Source organism: Excalfactoria chinensis, chromosome 6, assembly GCF_039878825.1.
Source record: "Excalfactoria chinensis isolate bCotChi1 chromosome 6, bCotChi1.hap2, whole genome shotgun sequence".
Taxonomy (NCBI): Eukaryota; Metazoa; Chordata; class Aves; order Galliformes; family Phasianidae; genus Excalfactoria; species Excalfactoria chinensis.
In genome coordinates this window covers 35,600,736-35,613,372 of record NC_092830.1, presented here as the reverse complement: position 1 = coordinate 35,613,372, position 12,637 = coordinate 35,600,736, and the positions used below count along the sequence as shown (strand labels likewise).

General features: G+C 40.6%; 1 protein-coding gene across 2 annotated transcripts in view; it reads right to left on the bottom strand.

Moving 5' to 3' along the window:
• DOCK1 (dedicator of cytokinesis 1) overlaps positions 1 to 12,637 on the bottom strand; it is a 229,115-nt gene that overhangs the window by 37,348 nt on the left and 179,130 nt on the right. For both annotated transcript variants that reach the window (XM_072339424.1, XM_072339425.1), the window contains exons 37-40: positions 12,453 to 12,543; positions 9,807 to 9,926; positions 3,149 to 3,238; positions 580 to 684 (exon numbers count right to left, since the gene is read on the bottom strand). In XM_072339424.1, the coding sequence (XP_072195525.1) occupies positions 580 to 684; positions 3,149 to 3,238; positions 9,807 to 9,926; positions 12,453 to 12,543 (406 nt within the window). The remainder of the gene's footprint in view (positions 1 to 579; positions 685 to 3,148; positions 3,239 to 9,806; positions 9,927 to 12,452; positions 12,544 to 12,637) is intronic.

The window sequence follows — 12,637 nt, the reverse complement described above, 5'->3', positions numbered from 1 at the left end:
GGGCATCGCTGACCCTGCCACTTTCCTGGGCCCTGACTCCCTTTGGTAAGGGCTGTCTAACAGTGTTACCAACCAAGCTCAGCTCCCACTTTTTTTGTCTGACAGCCTGCACACAATCAGTGCTGCACAATACGGCCTCAGCCTGGGCAGCTTAGCTGAGAATTTGTTGCACTTCACAGCACCTATGAGTGGTAAAGTACACCTGCATTACAGCAGCCCTGGGCATATGAAAAGCCATGGGCGTTTTCAGCTTCATGAGACGATTCAAGAACTTCATCATTGGAGTGAGTTAACCTGGAGCCAACAGAGCCACAACCGGGAACTGCTCTCTTGGACAGGAAGCTTGCTGCTAGCCCTGGCCAAAGACAACATCTCTCTGAGTCTATCTTAGAGCACGAGAAATCTTCAGTTTCATGAACAGTCTTAATCTACTGGAACTCTTCCACAGGTGTTTGGAGAGCTACTCTTTCAAGACAGTAAATAACACAGTGACAGCAGTGCTCTTTGGGCACAGCACAGTGAAATTTCCAATGGAAGAAATCAGGCTACTATTGCCTGTGGATGAAGGTGCGCACTTACCCTTATGAAAGTTGGAAATCCCTGGCCATAATATCCAACAGCAAAATAATCTGGTTTTGGTCTTATCACTTTCACAATGTTTTCATAGAACTGAGCTTGTTTTCTCTGGAAAATAAACACGAGAGACTTTAATGTTATAAACTTGGAAGTAGAATACCTGTACATGTCTTATTTGTAGCTCTAACTTGAAGACAAATCTCACTTGCCCTTTTCTTCACTGTTTTAAATAGAAATAGAGTAACATTTTGAGATACAAAACTCTGTATCCAGTGTTTTCAGGCTCATCTGGGTGAGCCTCATTATCCCACTTTGATAATGAAATTTAGATGAAGGCCACGAATCTGCACAGCAACTTGAATTCATGGCTGCGACACAGCTGATGTTGAAAGGCCGGAATGGAGAAGCGCACGCTGCTAAAGCTGGCTCTCGATGATGCTGACTTCTGACTTTTCTGCTGTTACATTTCATTACATTTTCCTCCTAGTTCTCTTTCATATTTACAACTGTATATTTGCACCAGAAAGCACGTGGTTGAGGACTGCAGGAAATGTAACTTTTGGAATAAATACACGCATGTCAGACACCATCTGTTTTCAAAGCGGAATCCTTCTTTATCTCAAATGATGAAATAATAACAAATGTGCTGCCTTGGACGATCTGTTCATTAGCTTATTTTTAGTCTATTACTTTTCATAAGAGAACAAATTCTGACTTTCGGAGAGGTTTATTACTGATCCCATTTGACAGATAACAGTAAGTGGCAAGAAGACTACAAAGACCCAGATCTGCCATGCGCTTCTCAGTTCAGCTGTAGCAAAACTATTTTGCCATTTGTGAATTGTCTTAGAGCCTAATGTCTCCTATTGCTTGAACAAAAGAGACAATAGGGATAACAGGAACAAACAAAAACTTGTTCATTTTCATTTTGGAACATCCCCCCACCACCTAAGACCGGCTCACTGTTATTCAGGAACACCAATAAGAAAAGCCTATGGGATAGGCAAGACCTGAATCATACCAGAGCTTGAGTTTTCATCCTTCCCTAACTAGGGATGGATGCCTAATGTACAACTTTGTTAATTTCTCCCTACAGTTTCTCCTGTCTGATAAACAGACAACAGATAATGTTGCACTGGGCAGATCCGGATTTCCCCTATTACAAGAGGGGGAAATGTCATTTCCCCCATACTCAGTTTCTACCTCTGCCTCTCATGTAATTACATCCCTTTATGTAATCACTGATGTATTTACTCTGGGAGAGAAGAGGTAAAAAATACCTAGCAGTATTTTTGACCATCAGCCACACCGTACAAAGTGCAAATTCAAACTGCAAGAAGTGGATGAAGCATGATAAAGTATGGTTGCCCTCGTGACAAAAGCTGATCACGTTCCCATGTGCAAGCATAAAGGAAGGAGATGGAAAATTAAAAACAAGGGACTCAGAGCAGTTATCTACTGATGAATGATCATACCTGACACAAGAGAGTCATTTCCAGCTCAGGAGCAATCTTCACCAGATTCCTTTTATATTGAAATGCAGAATATTCTCTATTGGATACAGCCTCACTGTCAGCAGCAGGCAGCAGGCTGAGGAAAACTCTTCTTACCTCTCAAAGCACCTTAGAAATGCTTTCTGTTTTAATTCTCTACAACTTGGGAGCAAAAAGCAACATGGAGCCAGGCTCCAGATCTGTTAGGCAGATGACTACACTCAGCTTGGCACTAAAAATAGTTTAAAGGCCACAGAAAAAAAGATCATGCAAAAAGGATAAAAATTCAGGCTTGGAGAGCTGGAGGACAGAATGATGGACTACAGAAAAGAGAAGAACTGATGAAGGACTGAAGAAACAGCAGCACTGAGGAGAGCAGCACTTGGGCTTTATCCTTTTCTCACCAATAAATGCTCCTGGAGGGATGGAGCTGAGCACTGGTGTCAGCTGAGAAACAGGGCACAAATGGCGCCGTATAAATGACCAGCTAAGGTGGAATGGGATGAAGCCGAAACAATACAATAAAAAAATGGTGTGCAAAGGAAAAACGTATCAAAAATCTGATAGTCAATAATTTTCCAAACACAACTGGAAGGAAGTACCGACTCCTGTGAGCACGGCTGAGAAGTTGGGAGGGAAAGTGACAGCTGCCATTTATCTTGTTGGGGAAGAGCAAGAGAAAAATGGTGCAGGCATAATGAATGGGTAGTGTCGGGGCAAAAATAACTGACTCTAGACATGAATGCCTGGGGATTATTCATACCTAAAAAAAGGAACGTGAATGTGGAAAGACACTTGAATGAGAAAAGCGATTTTGTCTTGTTCCCATTTATATTTAAATTCCAAATTTCCTTTTATGTTCCAAATACATCAGCTTAACACGATGGCAACATTTTTCTTTCGGCTAATTAGTAGCCATTAGTAGCCAGTTATTTAACGTTTATCCCAAAAAAAAGCCAAAAGCAGGCATCTATTTTGGTATTTGACTCTCACATGAAAGATCTTCAATATCATTTTAAAGCCTTAAGAATTGTATTCTGAAAAGACAGTTGGATGTGCACGTTACGTAATGAACTCACCAGCAGTTCGCTGAGCTGTTCGTAATCAAACATTTCATTTTCATACTGTTCTGCAAGTTCCTTACCCAAGGCAATGGCCTCCTCCCACATCTGTTGGAACAACAAAAAACACCCACAAAACAACAAAACCAAATTACACACCTTGGTTAAACAACGACATTGGAATAAAATAAATCTTTATAAAACACCACAAAACGCATTGCGTCCCATGCCTGGAAACACGGTGCATCAGATGTGCCAAATAGCTGGGACAGCATTACCCATATGTCACTGATGCAAATCAAGTACAACGATCGTATTACTTCAGAAATGAAATGACTGTTGCCAGCCCAACCAGATACGCAGCAATGTATAAACATGGCTTGGCCACACAGCCACCCAGAACCCAGGCCTTTTGATAAACGCTGTTAATTGATTCTAGTTCATCATCACCTCCCTCCTCCTCCAATATCTATAATCTACATTAAACTGGACAGGCATCTTGCAGGTAATGCTTTGGACAAATACTCATTACACTTCCATTGGTTCTTTTCCTTCTCTTGTTCTCCAACCATGAAATTCAGCAGCTGTCTCAACTGACCCAAAGTAATTTAACAATATCCTTCAGCTCTTCAGAAGCCAACAATCTTAACGAGTAGAGCACCAAACATGCTTTTAAGCGTGTATTTTTCATTTCTTCCTACTTTAAATGTAAAGAACCACTCAGACCCTGAAAGATGCTTAAATTAGCACACCAGGAGACCTAGGATCAAACCTGATGATTTGTCTCTGCTGCAGAAATTTGGCTGGCCATGCTGACCTCACTTTATTAAGAAAATGAGGGCTGGAACAAGTTATAAATCAATTTGCCTCATATTACCCTTCATCTTAATTCACATCTCCTGTCCATGCCATCTAATTCTCCTCTCTGTAGCAGGCCATGTGTTCCTTGCCCCGGTGAAATAGAGATGGCCGCAGTTCTACACAGCAGCAGGATGGAAGAGGACTGGGCAGAAGGACAGAACATATAGTTCCCCTTGCTCCAAAAAGACATCAGCCCTACAGGCAAGAAGACTTTCAGTCTGGACTGAAAAGCTGCCCAAGTAGAATAAGGGAGGGAAGGGTTGGAAAGGAGCAACCTGAAGAGGTGCTGTTGATGTTAGAGGAGAAGGAGAGCATCACAAGGATGCTGTAGGCGCTAGGAGGAAAAATAATGGGAGATGGCAGGCCCACAAAGTAAGGGAGAAATATGGGCCAGAAACTTCACAAGCAGTCACTGGTATATAAAAGGAGCTCTTGAATCCTAGAGAAAAAAAATCTCTTGCTCCTAGGAGGGAACAGGATCCTTGGGCAAGCAGTGACTGAGTGGTGATTGACTTCTGGAAATTCACACAATATTTAATCTCTTCTCTGATTTTTCTCATTTCTACAACAAGTTCCACTGTATTATTTATCTAAGAGAGAGGGCTGGAATGAGCATGAGTTACTAATGCTTGTCAAGTGCCTTGAAGATCAAAACCACATTGGAACACTAATTACAATCACCATAATGAGGGACCCATGTCTGCAAGAAATCAGAAGGCAGTTTCTACACCCCGCAACATAGTTTTTGCAAATGGAAGGCTCGCAATGTTTAATCTAATCTAGAATGATGATACAGAGCATACTTTTATCTCTAGACAAGAATTAACATGGGCTAAATAGCAGAGGCGTATTTGCAGACATGAAGCATGCTCTCACATACTAGGCTGTCTTAATTTTGGCTCAGCGGAGCAACGCACTACCAGTGCATAGAAACTAAACTAACATTTGGCCGTTCAATAAGTCAGCAAGTGAAACCTTTCAAAACCATTTAACCTTTCTCCATTTTGACTGCTGTCGGCTTCTTGACTTCAGTCATCCAGAACTACTTCTGCACATTTTTATTTCACAGAAAATGGTGTTACTGTTGTTCTCCTTGCCTTGGCTCTATGCATGCCTCATATTGAACCAGTCACTCACCAAAACTGAAGCACTTCTGCCATATTTTCCATCTTGAAAATAGGTATATAGATGACCTCAGGCAAACAGCTTTGTAGCTGAACGAGATTTGAAATAAATGGCAATCTAAATTGTGTTAGATTTGCATCAACGCTGTAAACAAACTCATTCGGTTCTTCCTTTGAATCCTGAATAAGCTCCACACATCCAAAGCCCACCTGGCACATGGATACTAACACGGCATGCCATTCAGTGCAAATTAACTGCACCGGGCCCTTTTTTTCCCCCCCTTCCCATCAGTCAGACTACAACTCCTCCAGAGCAGGGGCTGTGCTTCTATGGCACTTACCATGAGGCAGCTCCTCCAGCCCAACCAAACCCTTCTGAGTTATGGAATACGAACATCAGGAATGAATTGTACAAATGCTACTAGGTAGAGAACCTGAAGAATGAATTCTCAAATAGCATACAGATTTAGTCTATATCTTATAGATTTAGTCTGTCTCTAGTATCTTTAATATACAAGTGGTAGCCACACAATACTAGCGTTCTTCCATTTTAATAATCATTTCCTAACATATAAATGAAGATGAACAGGAAAAAAACAGGTATTATGAACAACTGTTTCTGACTTAAATGACTGGAATTACTCCAAACATTCTCCGTAAGTTAGTTCACTAGTTACAACACTCATATTTTGTCACCTTATTTTTAACGTAACACTCCCAAGTGCTGCAAAGAAGCAAATCCATTCTCTCTCTATTCCACGGCAGATGCACGATAAAACTGCCCAACTATGAGGAAAGACTGCTTCAGTTTGTGCCAGTACCTGGCACCTCTCCAGCCAAGGAATCCGCCTGCATCAACAGGACTCACTTTTTGTTGCTCCTGTCTCTTAAAAACCTCACTCTGCTCCAGCATCTCTATTCCGAAATCCAACTGTCCGTCTCCAAACCTCCAAAGGAATGGCGAGGAGTTGTGCTATAAGACTCAATTTGTTAAATGTCAACTGCCCCGAACTCCAGAGGTCCACGAGTCAATTAACCACTTGGCTTTTCTCTCCACTGTTTGTGCAGCTGGACTACAACACCTGCAATGCTGCTGAAAATAAAACCGAAATCTGGTAATTTTTAATACGTTGTAGCAGCAGTTGGAACTGTATATTTAAAATACCCTGTGAAATAGACTGAAAATGTTCTGTTTGGTACGGAGCAGATTTATTCAGGTAAGTGTTGCACGGCTGTGACAAAGGATTCTGATAAATGAAATCTATACTCTTGAAGGTCAATAACTCCCCATCTGCTGCCTGACAGATTTCCTGCATTGGAAGTTTTCCCAGGTTTGCCCAGGACATGGCAGGTCTTCTGGAGGAATGAGCCGTACTGGGAGCTACTACACAGGATTTGTACGATATACAACTCATTAACACAAGAAACAATTTATCTGCAGAGTGTACCAGAGAGAGAGGTTTGCAATCGTGGGAGGAAAAGAGGAAAATGGTTTTTATACTAAAGGAATAAGAAAAATGCGCACGGCCTAAGCTAAGATGTAGACATGAGCTGCAAATCTATATGCGAAGGACTCTGAGAATTCGGGAGGAGACCGTAGGGAAAAAGGAGCAATTTAATTTACTTCTGAAGTCCAGATTGCTTGTTGCGCCCAAAGAACTGCAGCATTCAATTTACTTATTGAGGTTCTTCAATAGCAGCAAAGGAGAATCTGAGGATATTTCTTAGCTCATGCTGAGTTAATGGTCAGTAGAAATAAAACAGAGAGAAGCATATTATCATGCAATACTGTGAGGTATAAGGGACATTCCCAGCACTGTTTATATTTTAGATAGCATTAATTAACCATCAAGAAAGCTTAGAATTTAAAATATACTATTAAAACAATATTTCTCTATTGCTAGCACAGCACTCAAGAGGTGTAAGATACCCCATTTACTGGGGCATTTCAAGTATCTTGTGCTCTATTCCTCCAGTAAAACAGTAAAAAGCCTTTTCCTGCAGGCTTAAGAGGTGGGAAGGATGAAGGAGAAGAAACAGGTGAGGAGTGTGCATTTACCTTTTTTTTTCCTCTAGAGGACCATTGCTTTCACTTTACGAAGGAGCATTAGAAAACATTTACTTGTTTATAGACTGTGGCATCCACCAGCAAACTGCAATCACATTGTGGTTTGTACATCTTACTGTACCAGGGGTAAGAATGCTGCAGCTTCCTATATGGCTACAAAGACCACATAATCCTTCTTCAAGATGATATCTTTGTCAACGACACCAGAGAACTTCTTGGCTTCAGAAGTACATTAGCACTGACTAACATCAACTGCCCCACAAAGGTAAAATTTCAGCTTGTTCCATCTTCCTTTTATTTCTGCCTCTGCTTTTCCTTCTCACTGTGATACGCTCTAGCAAAGCAATTTTCAGTAAAGCCCCTGGATTAAGGGCTTTGTTGGAAATTACCAGACTTCAACAAAACACAGAAAGAGCAAACACTTGAAGAGCAGTTCAAAGGACAGGTTAGACTGCTGTGATAAGAGCAAAGATGAAACTTCTAAGGGCAAAGGCCAAGAGAAATGGAGATGAGACTGGAAAGTACAACATACAACACAGTAAAGGCAAATAGTCCAGGAGAGAGAAAAATATACACATGCCCAAGACTTGGAAGGAGCAACTTTTCATTCTGGAAAGGAGGGCCTTGGAAGAGTAACAAAAAGCATTACTGATGAAGAATAAAATCCATGATGTCAAAGAACAGAAATTGCACCTGAAAACCCTAATTTCCTAATGAGGATACTTGTGGTGAACACTATCATTTTGTTCACAGGCAAATGACGTTCAGTACAAGCTCATATTTGGTCCTATTAGATTACAAACTTCTCAGGCACTTCTGGTCTAGAAGTGATATGTTTCTCTGCATAGTAAATACATAAAATTACAACCTTCCTCTACACACACCTCAACATGCATGCTAATATTTAAAGAATAAGCTTCACGGTTGTTCTACACTTGAAAAATGCCTTGAGATTTCCTCTGTTTAAATTACCCTGATTAAGAGAACAGGATCGTGATTGTTGAGAGGCTGAACTACATCAGCCTTTATCAAGAAATGCCAGCACTTTAAAACCAAGGGTTACCTTTGGAGATATCATAGAATCACAAGGTTGGAAAGGAGCTACAAGATCATCTAGTCCAACCATCCTCTCCCATTACTGTAGCTATAACAAACCACTAAACACTAAACCATACCTCGTAGCTAATCCTGCTACGCTACATGCCTCTAAGCACGGGTATATCCTCAAGGTAGCCTAGGAAACTGGAGTGGAAGAGGAATGCTCTCACAATAGCATTAAAACACAACTACCAAGCTTCTTTAAGAGCCTGAAAGTAGCTCTACAGTTATCCAGGATAAAAAGGGGCCATCGGTGGACATCTCTTGTTAACTTTATGGGAGAAGGCGGCAAAGCAGCAGGATCAACACAGAGCAAACTGCCGGGCAGAGGCAGAAATTGTTAGTTTATCAGTACACGATTCTAAAAACACACATAAATACTGCTCCAGATGTGCTGCTGATCACAGAATCACACAGCTAAAGCAGCTGCTAAATCTGCTAACTGCACAGGTAAATGCAAGAAGTGAATTTACCCTAACGTCAGAACACCCCAGCTGAGAGGATCACCTTAATTCTGCTGCAGAAACCTGCCATTCGAAACTTCATGTCAGATTTTCATATTCTCTTTGTATGCTGATATTTTTCCTCACCGCTGAATGATACAAAGCCTTGTCACCAACTCGGGGACCAGAAAACAAGTGAGCAAAGATCTGCAGAGGGGCAAGAGTGCTTTGAAAATAAATCCTCTGCTCACCAAAGTAAATGAAGCAGGAATCCCAGTTACGCAAAGAAATATGAACAGGTGGTCACAGTGCTCCCCTTCAATATCACACTTTACCAGTACACTTTAAAGTAATGAAGATTCAGCTGTTTAACTGCGAGGAAATGGAGTAAATGTAGAATTCAGTGCTACTTCCTTTCATTTCATGACTCTGTTTCTGGGACATCCCAATGAAGAGAATTTCAGCTCTCCATTTTCCCCCTTCAGGCATGTCGTTTCCAGGCTCTGATACGTCCCTGCATCCCTCCCTGCCTTCTATGCCAAAACCAGCACCTCTGTGGACAGGTAATGCCAACAGCCATCCCTTCCCACCTCACAACATCAAATTCCTCTTGGAAAAACAGGAGCAACAACACCTCTCAGTCTCTCTATTAACCTCTTATGGCACAAACCACACATCCACTCTCTGACACAGTTTTTTTTGTGTGCACATGAGATACAACAACAGCATCTGAAGGACTGAAGGATTGCATCAGTTGTTGCAATTGCTGGAAAAACAAAGGTCTGCAAGTTCAACGTATCACTCCCTTTTTATTGTCTCCGTAGCACCATGGGCACATACACTTACCTTTAACAGAGCAGTTATAAATGTATCATTGATTTTTTTTTTACTACTATTTTTCTTTTTTAAAGTATTATTATCTTCAAAGTGCTGGCAAGGTGTTCACATAAAGCACTCCATATAACAGCTTTAAAGCTCCCTGAAGGTCAGTTGATGCAAACAATGTTTACTATTCAACTTCTAAGTAAGTTAGGGAAAAGCAACAGAACATATTTGGACTTTTTTTCCCTCCTCTTTTTTACCTTGCCCTTGTCAAAGTAATGGATAATTTCTTGATATAGCTGATCTTTCAGCTGTCCTTGAGTAGCAGCCTGGTATCCATCCCGCTGGGTAAGATGTGCTGCACACGCTTCTTCTGACCACTAAATCACATAGAAAGAAAAAAGTGGAAAAATGAAGGCAAATCAGAATTTATGAAACATGTCAGTAAATTTAGGCTAAATGAAATATACATTCTTGATTTAAAGAAGTGGTATCGCAGCTAGCAAATATTTTATTATGGTTGTGTAACTTGATTCCCTGGGTACGAGGACCATTTATTTGCATGCCATTTCTATAATTGGAGGCTAATTACATATATCAGCTGGAAGGAAACTTCTTGAGGTGGCTTTCTCTCCTCAGTGAGTTTGATGAGCCTGACCTTGGCCTGCTGATGGTACAACCTGCTGGATGCATAATGAACGCTAGCAGGCTTATGTTCAGAGATGCCCCAGAGCCTAGATTCATCAGCACATATGGAAATGACTAGAGGCACAGAAATTAAAGAGCTAAAATGCATTGAGAATGTTTGGAGGTGTGGAAAAGTGCAACTAGCTTCATACAGACTGCTTGCAAATAGCTGCTTGTCTGACAAAAGCCTAACAGATAAACACGGCAAAGATGGGTCTTCCCTTAGTCCCGAGATTACCATGTAATTCCTGATGGCTTTCTTTATCCCTCCATATTCTGGTGCCCAGTAAGGGATAGACACAGCTGAAACCTCTGGACTCCAGTATTCGTATCGCTTCTACATCTCCCTTCCCTCCTCCCCCCAATATGCCCTAGGACCCATCTGCAGTTGAGACAATACTGGAGCCTTCTCCCTAGACAGGATACTAATACTATATCCTACCTCTCCAATGCTATCTATTTTCATGAGGCTGGCAGGAAATTAATACCTAAGAGAACTCACAAAACTCCATCAAATCAAATCGCACATCTCCATTAAATCAAATGAAACTTCAGAGATCGAAAAAGAGACAGGGACAGGTGCTCCAATATGGCTTGTTGCCTTAAGAAATGAAGTTAAAAAAAATAATCTCTGGGAAAAAAAAAAAATCGAAGCCACTACAGAAGGAGGGCTGGCCAGAAAAATAACTTTTGGAATAGAAGAAAGGGATCAAACTGATCCCTTTTCGACAGGCCAACCAGAGAATACTTGACATTTCTTGCTGACAGAACCTTCCTTCGCTTCTCTTATTGTTTACGGCTCTCTTAAAGCCTTCCCATTTTTACATCATTCCTAAACAATAGACAGTGAAACTCTTCGATCTACTGATGACAGCACAGCTCTGTACTGTAAAGCCATGTTTACGAAAGAGATCTACTTCAGCAAGTCTCCAACGCAAAGGCATTTTTTGAGTTGACTAAGAGCCACCGTCTTGTGTTATTGGGGTTGAAAATTAAAACTGTTTTATTTCATGTCATAAAGTCTCTTTTCCAAAGCTTACATCATCAGCTTGCAGTAATCTGGAGAAAACAGAGTTCTTGCAAATCTACAGGTGAAATTCTTCAAAGCTCTCAGTCTTGACCTAAGAGCGATCCCATTAAAATCAGTCTGATGCAACATAGGAGAATAATGAGTGTCACTGAAAATCCTGTCCTCCAGGTTTGAAAGAATAGCTCAACTACTTGACATTACACAGCATGATACAGCTGCGCCCCAAGCAGCACCAAGCTGCTCCACCCACGGCTAACTGGTATGATATTATAGGAGACAGATCAATACACTTCTAAAAGACAGTATTTCCAGCCTATAAAGTGTATTTATAAACAAACATCTGCTTAGCGATGAAAGCCTATAATAAAGATTACCCTCATATTTACCATCTTCTATCGATCCACATTATAATAAAACAAAACTGGATAGTTCTTTCAAGTAAATTAAAAGAGTATATTAAGATACTCATCCAGTCTCTGAAGATTTTCTGTAAGAAAAAATGGAATTGGCTCCATCTGATTTTAAAATGCTCTGATTTAAAACATAGTACATATATTTCAAAGTGTCTTAATTCAAATTGCACAAGTACGCTCTGCATCAGACTTAGTCCTTCTATAGCTTGGATGCAGTTGACTCAGTTTTCAGGCACAAATAATTCCTCATACATCCTCTAGAAGAGCTTGATTAAGCGTCCTCTGTTTCTCAGACATTTTACACCACCAGTTTTCTTGAGATTGCTCGGATTAAATGAAAGATTGCTAAGAACAATTCACAGCATGGAATGAGATACGCTTCCATTACAAAAGGGGTTACTATTAGCACACTTTCGGTAATAATACCTATGGCTTACTCAAGGTTGTCATAAGAAACAAATGCCTCCACACACTGCATAATTTTGATATTTAAAGGAAATTTATATTACAGCTTTTACAGTTTTTGATGTGTGGTCTTTACATGACTGTGCTTCCATTCATACATATACATCTATACATACACTAATGGCAGAGGGTTTGTTTCCTGCATGTTGAGGAATTAATTACACATGCAAAACATTAAACTGAAACAAGAAACAGTGCACAGATGTTAAGCAGTTTTAAATACAGATTGCATGACTGACAAAAATCACTACTACTTTTGATTAGTGGTAGCATGAGTTCCAGACCTTGCAATAATGTATGGCAGTGTTTACCTTAAGAAGCTTTGCATGCAGAAGCAACGTGTAGGCAGCTTCCGTATAGTTATCACATTCTTTGTGCAGGTCACATAGTTTGTACAGGTATCTGAAAGTAATAAAAGCATTCCTTCTTAGAAAAGGTTGGCTATCAAAAGTTACAAATTAATTCAAAAGAACTTGTTCTGGAGACAACAACAGTT